The following is a 20,454-nucleotide window of genomic DNA, read 5'->3' as shown; positions in this document are numbered from 1 at the left end:
ACATTTAAGTAATTTGAAGAGACAATCTGACGCATTCACCAAGAACAATATTATAGACAGAAAGACATTTTTATTCAATAAAGGGCCTGAGGCCAAAATAGAAGAAAAATATTTGCATAACTAAGCATATTGTACGTTGATCATATTCTCTGCATGACATAGCTACTTTCCAACATTATATAGAGCACTCATGTTAAAATCTTGTAAAGTAATAACAACAGACTCATTGATATATATCTAATATTAACATATAGTGCACGTTGAAGCAAAATATCAAATTCATCCTCAATATCATCCTTAAAGGCATCAGGCATATACAAGGCAACCAATGAAACTCTGATTTCTGACTTTTACTCTTTCAAATTCTGTTTTTAGTTTGTTTTCCATCATTTCCCTTTTGAGCTCTAGAACTTCATTTTCTACTTCCATGTTCTTATGATACATGTCATCACATTCACAGCAGGATGCAAGATGGGATCTCCTTGTACTACTTGGTAGTGCTGTGACTGTGTGTACAGCGTTGACAGTAGGAACTGCTGCATCACTTGGACTGCTTGGAGTAACTGCCACACCTGCTACACTGGTGATCAAGCACCCTCCTACACCTGTCAGTGCCTGGATATCTAACAGTGACATGGCATCACTGAAAGCTAAATATCCTTTATCCAGTTTGACTTGTTATCATATAATCAGGACTGAATTTATATACATTTATACATGTTATTTATACATATCGTTCATTTTACATTGTGTCAAGGCTAAGGGTCTTTTCATATAGGTAGGACTAAGTCACTTGTAGAAGGGTTTTGGGTATAATGCACTGTGAAAATTATGAATATCAAATATTGAAGACAGTCAAGATAAATATCAAACTCGTCAAGAGTTATTTTATAAATGCAATTTATCATTAATACAGTTAGTGATTTTCATGATTTTGCTTGTGAGACTATGCCATGTCAAGCATATCTGGAATGCGATGAAACCAAATCCATTGAAGGAATTGTCTAATCACGTGCAATAAATTCTCAAATTTTGACAAACCTTGACTGAGTAGACTCATTTACCTGCAGAAGAGTTGAGACCATTGATTCCGGGATGCCTGACATGGACACGCTGTTCTTCCCTAGTATTTCCCACACAACTGCTGTAGCTTCGTTTAAAGCGGAACAAGGCGACAGTCCACCACTTGCAATATATAGAAATTTACAAAATTACCCATACGTTGACTAAGTGAGTTTTACGTCACACTCAGCAATATTTCAGCTGTAAATAAACGAGTCTGGACCAGACAATCCAGTGATCAACAACATGAGCATCGATCTACGCTAGTGGGAACCGATGACTAGTGTCAACCAAGTAAGCGAACCTGACCACCCGATCCCCTTAGTCGCCTCTTACGTCGCCTTTCATGGCAAGCATGGTTGATGAAGGCCTATTCTATCCCGGGACCTTCATATGTTGAACAATAATCAGACGTGTGCATAAATACTAAGAAAATTCTAAGAAGTTTAGTGAATCCGCCCTTGGTCGCTAGGGAAGAAAAGGGAGGGTCTAGCTCTTGTCCCTGGAGCTGATGTTTGGCTGCTCATTATGACTGTGAGTCGTGTGTTGATCAAATAACGAAGTACATGGACTCAGTCACGACACAGAGGACAGTAGGCGCATGGAACCACTACACCAACACCTCCTACAGGACTATCAACAAGAGTTGCTTAGAAGATTTGCATCACAAGTTGAACCAGCAGACGTCATGCCTTCATAATATCTCGAGGGAACAGTCAGTCACAAAAGGGAAGTTAGCGCAGCTTGTGGTCCGGAAACTTCGTTGTCGTTACGTTGAAGCTGACCAACGCATCCGCCGAGAGAAAACAGACTGTAGAATGGAAAAATGTGAATTCCACATTCCACTTGCTTGGAATGTGGTGAGTATGTTTGACATTCACTCATTGTAAACCAAAAGTCACTGGGTTCTGTACTATGATTGGTTGAAAAACATGATTAAATGGTACTTGATTCCCGGAAACTGCAAGACTGTTCGCTGCGTATTCACGCGTAGAAAAATCGCAAACAATTGTTTTGCTGTGTCATCAACAGTAGTGACGTCATTCATATTGTGACGTAAAGTCAGAATGACGTCACAAATGAGCAACTCCAGATGCTGCCATGGGCACCAGCTGAAACGGCCAGCCGATGACACTTCACTGCTGTAGTCGTACTCGATGTAAACGAGTGCAGACAGTGAAACCGTTTGGTTTACTTTATTGTTTACATTGTCGATTGTCGGTTCCAAATATATTCCCGTGCTTCAAATACTCAATTATAACCGGAAATTGGCCAACACATGATGCTTATCTCCTAAATGTGTTTGCGTAAGATATGATTTGAAGGTGTTTATATGTTTATATGTACAAACGTACGCAAAGAAGAGAAAGTAAAATACGTAAATAAAGAGAACCCCAAAACCCAACGATTACTCTTTGGTTGTAATATGCAATACAAAATGAAAGTAAATAGTAACAACATTCCTTGCGTCTTATTTGGTATGCTCGACTCGTGAAGATACGGGGTAGAATTGATAGGTCTTCAGCAACCCATGCTTACCCCAAAAGGCGACTATGCTTGTCGTGAGAGGTGACTAAGGGGATAGAGCGCTCAGGCTCACTGACTTGGTTGACACATGTCATCGTATCCCAGTTGCGCAGATCGATGCTCATGCTGTTGACCACTGGATTGCCTGGTTCATATTCGATTATTTACAGACGGCTGCCATATAGCTGGAATATTGATGAGTAAACCTAAACTTACCTTTTTTCCAATGTCTAACAAACTACTAGTAATTAATAGGTAAGACCACAACGCTTATTTGTCGAATTATTTAATTTGCCTCTGTGATATTACATATTTGACTAATTGGTATGCGGCCTCATGTATTATTGTTAAGAGCGGTGTAAACCTAACCTCACTTCTATGTGATACCGTGTGGCAAACGTAAAACCTCTAGGCAAGCACCATTTTAACATAAAACCTGCAATGTGGTACCATAATTATGTTGACCTGACGTGAGACGTAGCCGTCCTGACCTCGGCAGAATTGTCCGTTTACTGCATCTCATGGCACGTGCAACAATCACAGCCTAGTATCAATTGATTGACGTTCACTTTCAACACGTGTTATACGTTTTATAAATTGTTTATCCCTCAAGGACTGCTAACGTGTTCTTTCCTAGCCACCGGCACATTCATCAAACGGCACAAGAAACTGTGGTCACATGAGCTTGCACGCGTGCAGAATAGTTTTCAAACACGAGCGTGCTGGATGCGCGCTGTATAATTCACCACAACCCTCAGTTGCATCAGATTAATATCTGTCTATATTAAGGCATATATATCACACATTTGCGACAATAGTTTGGCCTATATTTTATACGCTCACTTTAGCTTCCTTTATGAGATATTCCAAAAGAGCGTTCCAAGGTATATATACTCTATGGGGTTCGCTTGAAATTATGTTCGGCGCGAGAGACGATTTAACACACCGTGGCATTCAGTCAACTTTTTAATTTAATTTTGTAATCTAAACACGGGATTTGTTTTTGAATAAATTACATGGTAGCTTCCCTGAGTGTTGTTTGTTAGTATTATTGAGAGAAATGCCTTACGTATTTTTACAAGTTTAGTGTGACATTGTGCCTTTAATTACTTTGCACTATCCATATTCAATCTAATTCATAATTCAGGTTTCTTTTTATAATTCAGTATATTAATTCATTTTAACTGTAATTCGCTGTACGCAGTTCGACTAAATTTGCTTTGTCATTGGTATGCACGTTAGGTTACCTTTATTCATATCACACCAGGAAGACACCAAATGATGCGGGTAAATTAGAGGCGATCTCAGGCACACAGCGATTCACTAATCACCACAGGCACTTGTAACGCTAAAACTGCCATCGAGGTATGTGCTGTCACATACGGGGTCTTACTTCTATACAAACTGCCATCAAGGTATGTACTATCAATGAAGGGGTCTTGGCACTATGTAGGATATAGCTCTAAGTCCTCGTCAGTGATAGTAAATACTTTGATAACAGTTTTTAGCGTTATGTACAAGCTGATCACAAGTACCTGACATAAGTAAAGGACTTAACCCCAGACTTACACAACCACAGGAATTCATTGATCGCAAGCGCTTGCTGTTGACACGTGGAACGCCCCCGTGAACACAGACTGCAAATACCATCGATGATTATGCCATACTACGTTGCAAAGTGTTATCGTGACATGTTGCTATTAATAGGCCTGATTTTGGGATTTGCCCGCCTACTTTCGCTTTACAGTTTACAACTACGCAGTGGCGAGATGGCAGGGGAGGGTAGCAGAGAAGGTTTGCGTAAGTGCTAAGCTTTCAGTGTATTATAGCACGCATCAGACTCGGTTTGAGTGTGTCTGTCTGTGTGTCCTTCTGTCGCGCTCTCTCTCGATCAGTCTCTGTCTCTCGCTCTCTTTCTTTCTCTCACTCCGACACACACACTCTACAATCTATTTACTACACACACACACACACACACACATATCTATATATGTATGTATGTATGTATGTATGTATGTATGTATGTATGTATGTATGTATGTATGTATGTATGTATGTATGTGTGTATATATATATAGAAAGACATTTGTTCAAATTTAACCGTTCCTTATTAAAAATACAATTGCAAACATGAACGCTCATTTCACTATAAATATTCTTTGTCTTCATGAACCATAATTTTAAATACTGACCCCTTGTCATGGTAAAATCAATCTGATCGACAGTAATTCTTTCACTAAAAGACGGAATAAGAACCTTGCTTTATCGCATGTGTTTCTTGTGGGGTGGGTGGGGGATGGGATTGATGCTGTTGCGCACACTGACTGCACGTTTCTTTTCGACAGCTATTGACGTGTCGACTGTGATACAGAATAACTTAAAATGCATTATCTGCCAGGATGTCTACGAAGATCCCAGAGGCCTACCTTGCCTACATGCGTTCTGTTGCAAATGTCTAGAGGACTACATAATACATTCGGTTGAAGGAGAAAGCAAAAGCTTCAAATGTCCTATCTGCAAAAGAAGAACAAGACCTCCAAATCGCAAGAAATCTAAAGAGACCTGGGCCAATCAATTCAAACACGATTTCAAGCTGACGTCTTTGCGTGATGAGTTACAGCGATGTGGTGAACAGTTTAAATTTATTTCTATTTAATTGTCTTAACGGAAACACTCTTTAATACTTGGCTATAGATATGTATCGTATTTTTCCTTTGTGCGTAATTTCGCAGATACGCATCTGAGAATAATGTTCTCTACTCAGGAATCGAGACACTCCTCTAAGTTAACGTGTGTGGAGAAGAATAAAATGCTTTTTCTTTCATGAATTGTTCATTATTTTCAGATTGGTTTTGTAATTTGTGTCCTTATAATCAACAAAATGCAGACTACTAATAACGTATGTCAGTCTGTAGTGTCATGTTTTGTATTTGTAGTGACGGTATCAACATCCAATTCTAAGATGGCCCCTACCGGGATGCATCAGGCACCGAGACATGTGCCATCTGCAGCAAGTGAGGATATTGGCAGCACTTACCATCGGGATGATGCCGAACGAGTCCAGTCTCGTGATATTACATCGGGTTCTATAATTCACACAACTGATACCAATATCTTGAAAGGGACTGACAACAGCAGCCAAGCAGTATCGGGTTCTGTAGAGGGCCGTATTGTCCTCGCCACCGGGGATCAGGTAAGCTATGATCTCACGGTACTTGTTCAGGATGAGAAGAAGATAATCCTGGCGCCTAATTACGAAGGGAAAAGTCTGCTGGCCATCACGCTAAATCCAACATTGGAGGAAGTCAACAGACGTTCTTTTAACCTTGAGGCAAAACCTATCCGGATATGCCACCTTGATAATACCGTGGCTGTAACGACGTCAGATCCAAATGCAATTGCACTCTATGACATGCAGGATGAGTTACTGTTTCAGAAACGAATTCAAACCAAGAAGTCGTATGATGGGATTGCGTATTTAGGGGATGGGATGTTTCTTGTGACCACTGGGACAGATGTTGACATCGTTGACCAGAATGGTAAAGTGCAAGATGGATACAAGGTCCCAGTGCCTAACGTGTTACGACCAGACAACTGCTACGTTTCTGTGACTCCTGGGGGGAAAATGATTATCACTGATCTTTCTGCACATGCACTGACGTGTCTTAAAAAGGACTGGAAATTGTTGTGGCAGAAGAAGAAGAAGCTGTATAAAAACCCTATGGGAACTGCAGTAGACTCCAGTGGTGCTGTTTTTGTGGCTGATCATACATCAGAAGTAATTCTCCAGCTTAACACATGTGGATCTTTCGTGTGTAATGTTGTTGAGAAATCGGATCAGTTCAGAAAGCCATCAGCTATTGCTTTGGACAATATGGGCTATATGTATGTGATTTGTGACTATAATTTCGTCGCTGTAGTGAAGCTGTCGACTTGTGATTCGTAGATCAGGCATGTACATCTGGACATTGCGTAATGATATGGATTGTGACACACTATTATCTGTCCATGTGCACACCGTAGATACGACATTGTGAATGCCCCTCACCCTGAACTGAAACTTCAAGATCAACAGCAGGATCATCTATCTACGCAACTGGGATACAAAGGCATGTGTCAATAAAGTCTGCGAGCCTGACCACCCAATCCCGTCAGTCTCCTCTTACGACAGGCATGGATTTCAAAAGTCCATATCTAACCCGGATCTTCACGGGTCAGACAGAGAACATGCACTTGTGCTTAGACACGTACCCTTTGTGCAAATTCAGCTTCATGTGAGTTTTGTTTGGCATGGGCCTTTGAAGACGAATTCTAACTTGAATCATTTACATGCGTGTGCTGAATGACTTATTCAGGACAATACAATATGTACTCGGGCTATAGATCGCCAGAAACTGAAGGAAGGTCGATCGTCATACCAGGGACCATGGCTAGTATTGTGATCAATGTCAGAAGTGGTGTCACAGATTTGTTAGCTGCAGTATAACCATCGTGTTGCGAACGATTTCGACACGACTGGGTAACCAACAGTAGTTGATATATTGGACAGAAGCAAGATCATCATACAATTTAATACCTTCAGACAAAAGTGAATGTGTACTGGGCATGGTGCAAGATGCATTATCATATACTGTTCTTCAGTTATCGGAGACTGAGCACATCAACGTCACGTTTATTGTCGAGCAACGCTTTAACTAATCGTCAGTGACACACGCGTTCGCTTTCCCTCTAAAGATGACATTCCTTTGCATTTACATCCTGTGATAGTCAAACCGGGATATGACATGAAACTGTCACTATAATATTTGCAACCTGGGGAAGGGTAATAGATGTAGGATCATACATATAGTCTTGACCATATAGCTTTTTTCTATAGCAGATTCGTTCTTTTTAAACATAGGGGTTTACTTGTTATAGTGTACCGGGTTATCATTAGAAAATGACACTCATCTCTTGTGGAACAATTTACTAGATGAGTAAGTTTTTATTTTCACTTGCATCGATAGCAAGAAACAGGGGTCCATTTGCACAAAGAAATCTCAGCCAGTCTTAAAAACTTTGAAGGTGGGTATTTACGGTCGCCGTAACTTTCAGATCGTTTCCTGGATAACACCTGGACAATCCTGGGATCAACATCACGAGTATCGGTCTAAACAGTTAGGACATGTATAACCACATCTGCCAGCGTGACCACCCGATCCCGTTGGTCACCTTTACGACAAGACCAAATCTAACCCATATCTTCACGGATGGCATTTGGGTTGGCCCACTGCTAAAAAAATAAATTACCAAACCACAGGGGTTTTGAAACTACCCTTATTCACGCTTGCAAGTCTGGGCAAAGCATACGAACGTTCTGTCTGCTGGACAGTCAGTGTTAGTGAAGCATCTGGTTTAAAGCGGGTTACTGCTTTTGCCACGTGTGCGGGTTTCCTCATTTGTTGTAATGCAAAATGTAAATTCCCCAACACACAACTTTGTCAATACAACACTTATTCAGCTGTCCAGTATTTAAACCCAGGCTCCACTTTGCAACCCTTCATCCACCCCTTTTCATATAAGCCTCGCAATGGATTTTAGTCTCATTATCACTGTCAGCTTCAGGAGATGGAGGTGATGAAGCCTGTTATTATGTGTTATTATGTGTTATTCCGATGGAGTGTTGAAGGTCACTTAGTGCCGCGTCTGTTGAACAGTATTCCGGTTATTTGACGTCTTTGATCCAGAACAGTATCTTCTGGAATACCTTTAACCAATGGCCGATTTTGCTGACAAGACAGCACTCAACAAATCTGTTACACCACATCTTATTCCACACACCGATCATTCAGCTACGTTAGATCTCATATCCATGATATGATGGCAGAAGAAGTGTGACACTCAAGTAGGTATGAATGAATTACATGCAATAAAACCTTACACTGACTATGCCTACTTGGGACGTCAGTCCATGTTTGAAGAGGTCATCATGCGGCTATGTCGTATTGGCCACACATACTCATGAATGCCTTTAGAAAGGCGAGGATCCTTCGGTTTGGATCCCTTGTGATGAAGGAATCAAAGTCATTTATGTCTTGCTTGACTGTGTTGAAAATTCCATAACAACGATAAATTATTTATGTTTGAATTAGTAACTCAGAGTTTTTGTCAAAGGTGGTTAGTTAAAGTACTGTAAATTATTGTCCACCTGAGAGGGTATGTAAGTTTTTCATCCTTTTTTTGTCATGCATAGTTAACATGTTTTAGATTGAATTACTGGTTTTAAATGTCTATCTGTGATAGTCTAGTTGTTTTACTGTCTTTCGTTGACATGTAATTAAATGATGTTCCTTTAATATATATTTATTCCCTGACTGAATTAAATGACCTTTTTCATGTTTTAGAAATCATTAAACTGTGTTTTTGTACTCCTTAATTTGGTCAGTATATTGATGGGGATTAGTGTATCCTGCGCGGCATAGATTTTGATACTGATGTTCTAAACGTTTATGTGGGATTGTGCTGTTCTCGACGAGCTTTTTTATATTATTAACAAAATGTTTAATTACAATTCTGAATTCATCCCACCAGAGTAACCCAGTAATATCGTTGGACTGGGGGATATTATTTTCACAAAACTCAACAAATAATTTTAAATTCTAAATCTAAAACTGAATTATGTACATCCTTGAGAAATACCTGATCTTAGCTAAAATGAATAGAACTAGTAACTCACTCATTGATATCTCCACAATCGCAAGACGATTCAGTCCAAATGTTCCTAAACAATTTCACAAGGTAACAAAATCCACACATTTGCGTTTGCAGCACGTCTTTTTTGACGATGCGGAAAGATTTCAAAACGTTTTGAAAACGTTTTTGTGTTAGCAGGGACGTTAGTAATAGAAAAGTCTGAATTTTATCTGGCTTAGTAATTTGAAAACACAAATACAATCCACCCCTAATATTATGAACTTATTTGTAACTAGAAATTTAAAGAGCAAAAGAAACGGAACTCTGTCTTTTTGACAAGTTTTGAAACTGATGACTTAAACATGACCGATTACTTTTTCATTTTTTCGAAACTTGCGTTTCTTTTGCTTTCCTAAAGCACCTACGCCATTTATAGAATCATTGGGGATATATATTCATCTATTTTTCGTTCCATTAATGCTTCCATCTACCATTATATATCTTCCATCAATATCCAAAGTCCTAAAGTACAATAACAGTATTTTTGATAACAAGTCCAGCCCTCTACTATTAATCTATCCAAAAGACCAATAACATTTTCAATTAAATTTTAGGCCAAACCGCTTTGTTATAACACTGTTGGTCTCGTGCTTTTTTTCATAAATAAGAAGTGAATACTACTGTTAAATGTATGAGCTAATGCATTAATCTTATCAGTACACCACGTGGCATTACAGAGAGGATGACCGGATTACAATGTGGTCTGGTTCGATTCCCAAAATGAATACAAGGTGTGAACCCCACTTCTGGTGTTTCCAGGCGTGATGTTGCTGGGATATTGCGAAAGGCAAACAAATTTACTCATTCACGTATCGGATCAGTTGGAACACGATGCCGCCCTCAAAGACAGACATCTCATAAACTACAACTGGATATAACTCATGCTACAAAGCATACCGCATGATATACCGACTAGTGCATTACGTCCAACTATAATGGGTCTATTGTAATTTATACGTACAGCTTAAATGCATCTGATACGAGACCATTCAGAATAGTGACGTATGTATTCAGTGGAACATATCGTGTGTGTAAATTGCTTGCCAAGTTCAAGTTATGACCAAGTCAATAAGTCTTTTTGTCAGGTAAATGTGATGATAATGGCTAACCGATAGAGTGATGGTGTACACATACTGCTCACCGTTAAGGCGTTCTACTTCTATTTGCTGCAGCAGATGTGCTGTCCAATTGGTTATATGGAGATATATAAGCATTTTTAGATCATGTCGTTTTCATGTCGTTATGGATTGTTTTTTCATTGTTCTGTACGCTTCACAGTCACGAATTGAACGATAAACTGAAGTGACTATATATGGTGTTAAATACTCATAGACACTAGTGAGTGAGAGGTAGGTCTGGCAATCATTTATAGATCACGGAGCTCGATTATCGATAAATATCGGTGAATTAGCTTTGAGCAGAAAAGACTAAAATCAACACATTTCATATCAGTGGGTATGTGGTGACATACGCAGGACTGGGTTAACAACAAAAGCTGATGTAACTTAAATATAGAACTTCAATGCAAAAGACTAGCTGTAAATATCGTCGGAAACAAATTCCGCATGGTGATAAATTCTGCTGTGTCTACATGACATTGAACATCTGAGGTACCTGCCGCTATAACTTACCATAACGTTTTCTACTGTGTCAGTATTGTTAAACTGTATATTACCCCAGATGAGTAATGAATGTAAACTGGCAGAACACGTATACAACGCATCACATTTGTGCATATTTGATAACCTCATGCACATTACCGACATTCCTATCTCGTGTGAACTACGGCCTTATCGATGAGAGACACTGTAACATAGTAAGTGCGATTAAAACTTGTCATTTGCATTATATTTTTTCGTCTTATGCTTAATATACCAAATATATAGATGCCAGGTTGACAATTACAACTGATAAGGAGGCACTTTTGTCTTTCGTCCGAGCCATCCATTGAGCTGGGTTGCATTCAGGGAGGGTCTCGCGTCCTTACTGAGGGATACCGATGATAGCATCTAACTTGTGGTAATTGTCCTAATACATTCCGAGAGGATGGTACGTCTTGTTCTGCTGCTCGTTTACATGAACCTTCCCAATGGACAACCGGCAGAAAACGTAGTCGTATACGGTACTGGAATCAAGCTATGCAACCTTAAATACATCCAAAGGGGATCATATGTGGGTTTTGCAAACGGTATGGAGAGTCATCTTTCTCACAAACATAAAGGTTCGTGGACCATGGGAAGATTGGTTATTTACCCAAGGGCCAGGGACCAAGTAAGTCTTATATATTATGTTAAACTGTGGATAATAAAGTCTGTGAATAGTCTTGAGCAAACCCCAGAGAGAGAACACATACACAGAATCTTTCCTTCAATATAAGTATCACAACATACAAGGCACATGAAGAGCAACCTCCTTTTTGTGTGCTTGGTAGCGTTAATAACTCCATTCCCCGTGAAGACGCTGTTGAGGATTTTCTTGTCGCTCTCTCACCTCAACATACGTCAGTATGTGTACGACTATATTAACATGAACGTACAGATACAAATAAGCTGTCCTGCATGCAAGTATATCCCTACCTACATACTGTCATCCCTGCATTAAGCTATCCTGTAATACTAATTCCTACATATGTGTAGACCTATTTACATCCACAACTCCATACATGTAGACCTACATACATCCACACGTACATACAGCCATGAACTGTAAATCGAGCACCCGTTCTGCGGAGACACGTCATGATGGCGCAGTCAGTGTCAAGAGAGAAACGTATTTTTTATCTTCGTTGAGACAAGGTCTTGAGTTATTTTTTCTGCGTGAAGCATTCTCAAAGATTGGGTGTGATGGTGTATATTTGAGTGTAGATGAGAGTGATGGCGTAGATGGGGGTGAGGACATAGCGGAGATGGAATGGGTTGCTCGTTACTTGATACCGCTCAAATTGAAATGATGATTTAGCCAGAAAACACTTCTAACACATGTGATAGTTAGGGTTACACTGTCAAAATAAAGAACACATTCTGGAACTTTGTTGGATGTAGTGAAAATTGGAACATACAACTCCCACAGTCAAGCACCCTCTGCTCGTCATGCAGAGGGTCCTGTGTCCCAGCCTTGGCCTACTTTCGGGATCTTGACAGCTTACTTTCATCTCCAGTATCCAGCCTTGGCCTACTTGAAAGATGATGATGCTTCTTCAAGATCATGATCACTGACTTAGTCGCTATTACCATTTTATTTTATTATATTTTCTGCTATATTGTCTGTTGCTGCCTTTTTATGTAACTCTTTGATTTATGAATTCTAAGTGAGCACTATAGTTAATGCCATGAAAGAGGTTGAGATATTACCGACGTGTCGAATGACGTATCATTTAATCTAGTAAAGGCCACTAGTCCATATACAGAGGACGAGCATAGGTGTATATTACAATGATAAATAACTTCACAGATGATACATAACATTAATCACCCATTCTTAGTATATTGTTTCTCAGTCCTGACAAATACATTTAAAAGATCTTGTCAGGAACATCTCATCGTTCGAAAAAAAAGTAGCATTCTAAATTTATTCACATTTGGATTCTGACTGTACATTTCAGGTAGACTCTGAAGTTAACTCACTCACTCAATTTAGCTGCTATTGCAATTTTCCAAACTAATACATGTAACTGTTTTTACTCAGCGGCGTTATGTCATATACCATTAGGTTGTCACAAAATCACTTCTTGTTAACATGTGTTATTTGTTTGATTCACGCAGAATTATTGATAAAAAAGAGTTTATGGTTGAATTAGTGTTACAGTTTGTAGCTGCAGGTGGTGATATCGATGAAGGTGAGGGGCAGCTGATGGTGAGGTGAGGGGTAGCTGATGGTGAGGTGAGGGGCAGCTGATGGTGAGGTGAGGGGCAGCTGATGGTGAGGTGAGGGGCAGCTGATGGTGAGGTGAGGGGTAGCTGATGGTGAGGTTAAGGGTCCAGATGTAGGAACGTTTTGTCCTGAGTGTCGCCCAAGTATGTGTTTCTTTGTTGGAAAAATACGTATCTTAATGTGATTAAAATGGTTGTAGTTGAGGTGAATGGGTGGTGTCAGAGAAACTGTGAGAGGTGTTGGAGTTGTACACGATGAGGTCAAATATGCGTGAGGTGCTCAAAAGCATTCTCCTTCTGTTTTCAATGCTTGGATTTTGTACTCTTGCTGCTACAAAGTAATACCCTGAATACCCTGTGTCCTGTTTTGTTAAAAGCGCAGTCTAAAATAAGTGAGAACATGCCCAGGTCACACGGTCTGTAGTTCCCTTTAATAGAGATGCTCAACCGACACTGACTGTCCAGTGGTTTGTATGATACACTCAGGCATGCAAGTGTGAACCAAGCTACAGCTTCAATCCCGCCAACAACAGCTGTGTCAGACGTTAGTCGGTTTTGTTGTGATATTGTCATTTGACATACAGAGCTGTGTATGTTGTTTGACTAGAGTGAAATATTTGTCAACAGGAAACGACAACGAGGCGCGAGTTAAGATACATCAACTATCCTCGGTATACGTGTACATTCAACAATATCATTTCACGTTTAACGTGAACATGCATCACTCATGCGTCAAACAATCTATTCACAAAGATTCACAACATACCGACGTCTAGAGTTCACCAGTAAGCATCATGGACTTGATACATTAAAAAGTACATAAGAAACATGTGTAATTGTCATGCCTTGAGGCAAATGCGAAGAACTCGATATTGCTACCTGTCGAAATACACATGTGCAACATCAGTCCGAGAGACGAAAGATGACTCGTGACAGAATTCTCAGTGCAAAAACTGGAGAATGTTGAAGCTAGCTGCAATTCAGATGTGATTATGAAATCTATGGAAAACTAGATACGCTTTTGTTGTTTGTTTCTATGGTTGGCTTGTTGTTTTACGCCACATTATTCCAGCTATATGTAGACAGTCTGTACATAATCGACTCTGAACAGAATCTAGTGATCAACATCATGAGCATCGATCTGTGCAGTTTGGATACGGTGACATGTGTCAACAGTCACGGTACCCTGGCCACCCGATCTTACGACAAGTGTGGGATGCTGAAGCCCAATTCTAAACCTAATCATAAGTGGTAGGGAAATTAATCTCACCAGTTGTTCTGGTACACTGCAAGAAGAGGGATCACTGTCAGTGTGACGTGTCTACGTACTATCCTCTCTCTGATAGTGGATGAGCGATCTGAACATGCATTAGATTGAATGTAACTGATGCTTACTAATTTAGCGTGTTCAACTTTCAGAAAGAGTGAGTGAGCATGTGAATTTAATTTTTCACCCTTTGCAGAAATATGTCAGCCATAACACCATGGCAGACATCAGAAACTGGCTTTACATGCTGTACCCATTTAGGGAATCGAACCCGGATTTCTGCATGGAGAGTGAACGTTTAGACCAATAAGTTACCTCACGACCACGTTGCCCTTAAAAGAATGAAAAAGCAAACCAAACAAAAAACATAGACAAAATCAGACTCAAAATTCGAGGGGCGTTCAATAAGTAATGCCCCTGACCCACTTCCAGTTGTCTGGTTTAGCTAAACATTTGCATGTGATTTGAATGATATCTCTATGGATAATGGGGCAAAATTGAGCTCTGAACTACTTGTGGTTTCAGATTAACAAGTGTTTGAACTGGGTAAGGAGTGAAATGGAGCCTGCTGAGTGTCGCGCTGTGATACGGTTTTTATATCTGAAAGGACGCACACCACAGGTAACTTTTGATGAAATGAAGGAAACGTATCATATGACCTTGTAAAATGCTGGCATCGTGAATTCAAACATGGCAGGAAGTCTGTGGAAACAGCTCCCACCTTGTCATGCTCACAGTCTTCTGGGACCAGGGTGGAGTAGTGATGACAGATTTCCTGGCAAAGGGTACCACAATTACAGGAGCCTATTATGCTTCCCTTTTGAGGAAATTAAGAGAAAAAAATCAAAGTCATGGGGCGGGGAAAGATCAGCAAAGGTATCCTCCTCTTGCAGGACAACGCTCCGGTGCACAACTCGCATGTTCCCAGATCAGAAGCACAGGCGTGTGGCTATGAAATCACACACACCCCTTCCCCCCATCCTCCCTACTCTCCTAACTTTGCACCCTCTGACTTTCATCTCTTCCCAGGCATGAAGTTGTTTCTGAAAGGAAAGCGTTTCCCAGATGATGCAACCTTGATATCTAAAGTCACTTCGTGGTTTGAGGACCAAAATGGGGTGTTCTACAAAAACGGTCTCCAGAACTGCATTAAACAATGGGAATAATGCATTATTTTGGGTGGTTCCCATGTAGAGAAAGACTAATAAGTGTGCCAAGTTTCATTGCTCTACTGCTACGGGAAGTGGGTCAGGGGCATTACTTATTGAACGCCCCTCGAATATCAGTTCCCGACTGACTCATTAGAAACTTTTGTATTTCGTTTTCCCAACTATAATGGACCTGGTGTAATCTATACTTACACTTTTAATGCATCTGACATGAGAACATTCTAAAGGTTGTATGTATTCAATAAAACATATTGTTTGTGAACATCCCTTGCCACTTTCAGCTATGATAGTATTTGTATTTTATTTTGTCAGATTGCAGTTATGATAGTATTTGCATTTTATTTTGTCAGATTTCAGCTATGATAGTATTTGTATTTTATTTTGTCAGATTTCAGTTATGATAGTATTTGGATTTTATTTTGTCAGATTGCAGTTATGATAGTATTTGCATTTTATTTTGTCAGATTTCAGTTATGATAGTATTTGTATTTTATTTTGTCAGATTTCAGTTATGATAGTATTTGCATTTTATTTTGTCAGATTTCAGTTATGATAGTATTTGCATTTTATTTTGTCAGATTTCAGTTATGATAGTATTTGGATTTTATTTTGTCAGATTTCAGCTATGGTAGTATTTGTATTTTATTCTGTCAGATTTCAGTTATGATAGTATTTGTATTTTATTTTGTCAGATTTCAGTTATGATGGTATTTGCATTTTATTTTGTCAGATGAACTAGCTGATAATGGTCAGTAGATAGGGTATATTCCTGCAAGGGTATATTAAGATGATCTACCGTTAGTATTTGAATTTATATAGCCCGTTTGTATTAGGTCATTTAGAAAATATACTAGGCGTAATTAAATTAAGGGTCAAATGATATAGTTTGGCTTCCCACACTACCCATCTTGCGAGGAACACACAGTTCAATCTCAATCTTCATAGCGTTACGTAGTGGGTAAAACCGCCAAGCCAGCAAGCGAAAGGTTGAGAGGTCGAAACCGGGTATCGGCACTATATATTGGAAATTCCCACTAATATCATATTCAGTGATATCAAGTGAGTGAGTGAATTAGTTTTACGCCGCACTCAGCAATATTTCAGCTATATGGCGGCTGTCTGTAAATAATCGAGTCTGGACCAGACAATCCAGTGATCAACAACATGAGCATCGATCTGCGCAATTAGGAACCGATGACAACCAAGTTACAGTGTCAATATGTGTCACAAAAGTCACAACATGTGTCAACCAAGTCAGCGAGCCTGACCACCCGATCCCGTTAGGCGCCTTTTACGACTCAGTTGCTTTTTCATGGCAAGCATGGGTCAGCGATATCAAGACGAAGTCGTATTAATCTTCAAATAAGTAATAATTCACTGTTCATGGGCAGAGGAACATTATTTCGATAAGTGGCCGAGTAAGCGAGATTGCATCAGATTTGAGGGATATTACGGAAAAGAGCGTCCCCAAAGAATAACAGAGAGACGTGTTTACACACACTGACCACGTTCATCCCAGGCACGCTCAATAAAGTTAAGGTCTAGCGAGCATGCTGGCCACTCCATCCCCTTCTGCACCCTGCTGCTTAAGTAAGTTCGCGACAGTACTGGCCACTTGAGACCTAGCGATGTCGTCTTGCAGTAAGGAGGGTCGACCATAAAAGCTATGTATAGCTTGCAGGAATGATTATGCTATAGGAGCGAGAATCCCATCCCGATCACGCCGTCCGATAAGATTACTGTCGACGTCGTGCAGTAGAATACGTCCACTAGGAGTTATCAGTGTCCAGACTCCAAAACATTTTTGCATGGCATGACATCTGTGATTCTCTCTCTATTGCGACGATAAATCCTGTGCAGACCACCATGGAAGGTGAAGTTGCATCTGCTTTCATCGATGAAAAGCAGTTGACCACTGACGTAGATTCCAGCGGTCATGTCTTTTCCTAACGCGCCTGCCGGGGGACATGGTGTTTGTGGCGGACGAACCGCCGGTCGCCTACATTGCAGTGCGGGTGTCCTTACACGTCGACGACTGGTGCTCCTGAATATCCTTCCATTGTTGACAACATAGAAATGTTCTCTCTGAAGATCTGCTGCGGTTATAAATCTGTTATTGATATAGCTGTCGTCTTCTAAAGTTGTAACTCTGGGACGATCTGTTCAACATGCATATTCGACGGACCAACTGGCTTGAAATTTCTGCCACGGTCTACTAATTGTGCTATGAACCACATTAAAGCGGACAGCTACCTGCCTCTGAGTTTGACCAGATTCCAAAAATAAAATAATCTGACTTCTTTCAGCGTGTGTCAAAGCAACGTTTCATTTTAAGCTGCGATTTCAAACAGGTTCTGAACAGTGAACGACAATAGAACAGCATCATACATCACACATGTGTATTGTCCTCCAGTTCCCATGGATAAAACGACTTGCACGTGGAAATCATTGACATTGAGTGGCAGGTGGATTTCCATATTGACAGTGTGAATAAGTGAGTGAGTGAGTTAATATTAATGTCACATCGGTAATATTTCAGCCATATCGTGACGAGAGCATTTAATACTGAAATGAAATATATTATTATATGTCTACTATAAAAACCTGTCAACGAAGGACAGCAAAACAACTAGAATATTACAATGATCATTAAAACTTGCGAGGAAAGTTAAAACTAATATCACTATTTGGACAATACAATATTATAATAAAAACAGGGTCCAGATCGCCAAAACCGAAGGTAGATCACCACACAACGGTCCATGAGGACATAGAGTACCTTAGCTACCTGCATGACAGTTTGAATAAAAAATATGCCATTTGTAACAAAATATATCAGGCTTTAATCAGTTGTTGGGGATATATAGCCCGTATTTTATATCGTCTTGTCCAAATAGTGACATTAGATCTACCTTTCCGCACTAATTTTAAATTGTAACTGTGCTATTCTAGTTGCTTTACTGCCCTTAGACGACAGGTATTTATGATATGCATATATTCAATTTCAGTGTTAAATGTTATCGTCACGATGTGGCTGAAATATTTACCAATGTGACGTTAAATATAAACTCACTAACTCGCTATCAGGCTTTAAAGAACATAGTTATGGCATTTTCACGGTCTGATGTGTTTTCCATACTGTTAAAATATGTTTGTAAACACTAAGTTGTATATTTTTAAACAAAAACGAAGATTTTGCAAATTGAAAGAATTTATTGACCCTTCCTTAATGATACCGAATATATACTTTTATGGTTACTTGCTTGTTTTAATTTTGACGCTGTGATATTGTACTTAGTTTACTTTCATTTGTTGACAGGGTTTTCTATCGTTATATTTTTATCTTGTTTTTACTGTTGACTTCAGACGACCCGTGAAGGTCCCGGGGTAGAATAGGCCTTCAGCAACCCATGCTTGCCATAAAAGGTGACTATGCTTGTCGTAAGAGGCGACTAACGGGATCGGGTGGTGAGGCTAGCTGACTTGGTTGACACATGTCATCGGTTCCCAAGTATGCAGATCGATGCTCATGTTATTGATCACTGGATTGTCTGGTCCAGACTCGATTATTTACAGACCGTCGCCATGTAGCTGAAATATTGCTAAGTGCGATGTAAAACTAAACTCGCTCGCTCGCTCGCTCGATCGTAGACTTCAGAGTCACGATGTGATTGGAATATTGCCGATGTGACAAATGCTAACTCACTCACTTTACGTGTTGGTAATCGACAGCACAGTTATGTTTTGTATTGTTATGAATAGTTATATTGCATTTCTTAAATACTTGCCTCACCTATTCATATCACAGACAACAGTAAGTGTATGAGAGGTAGTGACGGCTATAGGACATAGAGATCTTTTATTGTTAATTAAATATCTATCGAATATCGCTAAATTTTAGAGATGTAATTTAAGCCAAAAATGACGACAATGAACATATTTCACACTAATGGTGAGAGGTGACGTATGTATGCTTGGACCTCCAACAAGCAACGTTGCCTTGAACTTACTATAGGAGCAGCCTATCAAGAAAGACCTAAGTGATGCTGAGGTTAAAGCAGCGGATGGTGGAACTGCTAGGAACATACACAACTTGGTATGGTTGATAGTGGTTGAGGTGTACGTGTGCTGTCAGAGAAACCCTAGGATGGTGGTGTTCAGTTGTACGAGATAGTTGAGGTGTACGAGATGGTGTCTGAGTTGACTGAGGTACTATGCAGATTGTGTGCGACGTGTAGGAGATGGTGACAGAATAGACTGAGGTGCTGTGGAGGCTGTGCATGATCTGCCAGTCGTTGTCAAGTCGACATTGCTTACTGCCCATATGTATATATGTGATATGTATACGTAATCTGTTGCGTGAGATTCCAATGTCCCGAATCGTAAACATAAAATACAGCCTGAAATAAGTGAGAGCATGCACAGGTCACACAGTTAGCCGCTTCCTTGAATCCAGATGCTCAACTAACTCTGACTGTCGAAAATGACTCTTTAATATACGTAACAAGCTGATGAAATGTAGGCATACACTACATGTGATCTATGAGAATCACTACAGGATAATTCTATACTCATGAACTACAAGCAAATTATCAAATCAAAACAAGCCGAGATATTACACTACCAAAACTTCCATAATTATATGCTTAAAGAGGAGATATGTTCTTAACAAGACCATTTTCTCCAGTTTTACCATTCCATATATCCAAACTTAGTGTTAAAGGCTTAAAACGTTTTATGCTTTCTTAAGAGGCCCAAATTACAATAAACCACTTGCCCATAGAAAGAGTCTCTGAAACACAGTATGATGACGCCATGTTACGAAACT

At 39.8% G+C, this 20,454-nt stretch overlaps 1 protein-coding gene across 1 annotated transcript; it reads left to right on the top strand.

The window, feature by feature from the left end:
- The first annotated feature begins 4,327 nt into the window (after positions 1 to 4,327).
- LOC137290656 (probable E3 ubiquitin-protein ligase MID2) lies at positions 4,328 to 9,001 on the top strand. The gene is made up of 3 exons (XM_067821735.1): positions 4,328 to 4,389; positions 4,935 to 5,216; positions 5,526 to 9,001. Exons 1-3 carry the CDS (start codon positions 4,359 to 4,361, stop codon positions 6,533 to 6,535), a joined length of 1,323 nt encoding a protein of 440 aa, XP_067677836.1. The 5' UTR covers positions 4,328 to 4,358; the 3' UTR covers positions 6,536 to 9,001.
- The last annotated feature ends 11,453 nt before the right edge of the window (positions 9,002 to 20,454 follow it).

This window comes from Haliotis asinina, chromosome 1, assembly GCF_037392515.1.
Source record: "Haliotis asinina isolate JCU_RB_2024 chromosome 1, JCU_Hal_asi_v2, whole genome shotgun sequence".
Taxonomy (NCBI): domain Eukaryota; kingdom Metazoa; phylum Mollusca; class Gastropoda; order Lepetellida; family Haliotidae; genus Haliotis; species Haliotis asinina.
Note: the sequence above shows the minus strand (reverse complement) of the source record. Positions and strands in the feature narration are given on the sequence as shown.

Coding starts and splice junctions, on each gene's coding strand:
- LOC137290656 (XM_067821735.1), top strand. CDS start 4,359: ATGGCAGGGGAGGGTAGCAGAGAAGGTTTGC. Junction 4,390..4,934: donor GGGTAGCAGAGAAGGTTTGC/GTAAGTGCTAAG, acceptor TCTTTTCGACAG/CTATTGACGTGTCGACTGTG. Junction 5,217..5,525: donor TGATGAGTTACAGCGATGTG/GTGAACAGTTTA, acceptor TTGTATTTGTAG/TGACGGTATCAACATCCAAT.